Source organism: Penaeus chinensis, chromosome 43 (genome assembly GCF_019202785.1).
Source record: "Penaeus chinensis breed Huanghai No. 1 chromosome 43, ASM1920278v2, whole genome shotgun sequence".
Taxonomy (NCBI): Eukaryota; Metazoa; Arthropoda; class Malacostraca; order Decapoda; family Penaeidae; genus Penaeus; species Penaeus chinensis.
In genome coordinates, this window is record NC_061861.1 from 1,691,562 (window position 1) to 1,694,061 (window position 2,500).

The 2,500-nt window shown below is 42.6% G+C and overlaps 1 protein-coding gene across 2 annotated transcripts in view; it reads left to right on the plus strand.

The window, feature by feature from the left end:
- The first annotated feature begins 1,209 nt into the window (after positions 1-1,209).
- LOC125048401 overlaps positions 1,210-2,500 on the plus strand; it is a 35,721-nt gene continuing 34,430 nt past the window's right edge. For both annotated transcript variants that reach the window (XM_047647080.1, XM_047647081.1), the window contains exon 1: positions 1,210-2,500. This exon is cut by the window's right edge and continues 621 nt beyond it. In XM_047647080.1, coding sequence (XP_047503036.1) covers positions 2,018-2,500 — 483 coding nt within the window. In that variant the 5' untranslated portion in view covers positions 1,210-2,017.

Consider the following 2,500-nt stretch of genomic DNA (forward strand, 5'->3'; position numbering starts at 1 on the left):
AAAATCAAAACTAACGAATAAATAAATACGCGAAAAGTTATACCAGTACACTACAATATGCTAACAATGACATATAGAAAACTTTACCAATATCAGAAGGAATATATATATTTACGTTTATTTTTCTATACTGCATATGCATTTACATACACACTCGTCTCTCTCTCTCTCTCTCTCTCTCTCTTTCTCTCAAAGGGAATGGGAAGAGGTGGATATAATCTGTATATATATATATATATATATATATATATATATTTATATACATACATATATATATACACACATATATCACACACGTATATGTCTTTATACATACATACATATAGGTAAGTGTATATGTGTGTGTGTGTGTGAATTATATATATATATATATATATATATATATATGTATATATATATGAATATATTTGTATATATATGTATATATGTGTATGTATATGTACATATTTATATATGATATACATGTGTGCATGTGTGAGAAATACCCATACACACACATAGACACACACACGCATATATGTTTGTATATATATAATTTACATGTGTGCATGTATGTATAAATACACATACAAACACACACATATGTATGTCTGTACACATACATACATATATTTAAGAGTGTGTGTGTAAACATCTTATTCAGGTAATATGGCAATATAACGAAAAGGACTTGGACATAATCGTGTTTCCTTATTTATTTTCAATTTGTTAAGCATGAATCCTCCACGTATGTGTTTGCGTATGCCTGTGCGCATGTTTGTGCGTGCGTGTGCGTGTGCGGATGTGTTACAATTACATAAATAGGTAGTTAGATCGATAGCCATGAAATAGTTACGTGTATGCACTCTTCTCTGCAACGCACATCGATTTCGGCAATATCTCCCTCCACACACTAGTGTTTAATCTGCCCTTTCCTGCCTAAAAAGAAACCAGTCAATAGCAAGCATAATTAGAATCTCAGACAATGGGCTTCAAGCAACCTAACATGTTTCATCAATAAAGAGTTAACGACCGAGTTTAAAACAATCGTAAAACGGATGGCAGTCAATACAGAGAGCATCAACTTGATATTAAGAGAACATGTGATTCATTTAATTCCCCACATGCGTGCATTCGTGCCGACTCCACTAATACGGAGTTTTAGCGTCGGCCCGCCAAGCCATGTGTGTGTCGTCGTCGTCGGCATCACCTGAGCAACTCCGGCGCTCCACCGCGTTCGGCTACTTTACAAGAATTTCGCTCTGTCTTCGCTCTGTTTCGTATCATTTCGTGCACATGACGTTTGCTCTCGTTAAAGCGTTCGGGAGGATATGTCAGGCTGGTATGGAAGTCAGGTTGTATTGGAGGCAAGGATTTTATCGCTTTGGCATGGCGGGAGAGCTAGCACTACGGAACAACAGCGTTTGGCGTAGAATATCGGCGGTCAGAGCGTACGTTTACCGACGTCCCCGGTCTCGCTGTATGATGCATAATGTCACGTGCAAGCAGTGCTTTGAAAATTAGATTATATACCCAGCTGGTTGTATTTCCTACATTAAGTGTTATTTAACTAAAGTGTAAAGTGCATCCGCCATTCACTCTTGGAGCGATGAAATGCGAGAGGTTCAGAGCCAATGCCGGGGGTTTTGTGTACCGATCTGTCGCTGCTCGGCCAGTAATGGCGGGCGCTCCACTGCGCATGCCCGTCGCGCCTATAACGAAATGGAGCGCTGCGTAACATTCGCTAGTGTTCGCTCTGCCAACCAATCAGCAGTAAGCTTTCAAGTCAGTATTCGCGCACGGGGCCCCCAAACAACAACGGCAGGGAGTATCGCCAGTCACCAAGCACCTGCTTCGCCTGCAAGTGAAGGTTGTGTTAAGAGATATTAGCGAGTTCATTTTTCACATTTATCTTACTCGCGGTTGTTAGGGCGACCTGTGGAAAGGCCAATCGATCAGAAACTTAGCGCACGAAGATCAATAAGTGTCAGTGCTGTTGTGATTTTCTGGCCATTTCGGTGCTTAACGACTGTAAGCGATGTCTAGAAGTGGGTCAAGTATAGTTAAAGAGGTCAAGGTCAAGGAAGGTCCTGTCGAGTCGGAAGCCGAGGCCAGGATAAGTGTCGAGGTCACGTCGGACGAGTGCATGGACGGCGGGTCATCTCAGTGTGAAATTCAAAGTGTGAGAATGGCAAGCGAAGTTGGATCTGTGCCCGACGAGTGTGAAAAAATGCAGCTCGAGGAAATAGAGACATCCAAACGCGGTAGACAGGAGAGCGGAGATAACGACGCCAGTAACCAGCGAGACAGCAACAGTCCGAAAGCCGAGGAAATGTACGATGCGGAGAAGGAAAACGACTTCGACACGGAGGCTGAAACCTCGTGCTTCAAGATTGACAAAGTTTACACCATGACAGACGAGCAGGACGACCTCGAGATTTGCGATAACGACAAGGGCGCGAAGGACGAGAAGGGAGAGGCGACCAACGGCGCCCTGGACATCAAGACGGAGGCTGTCAGC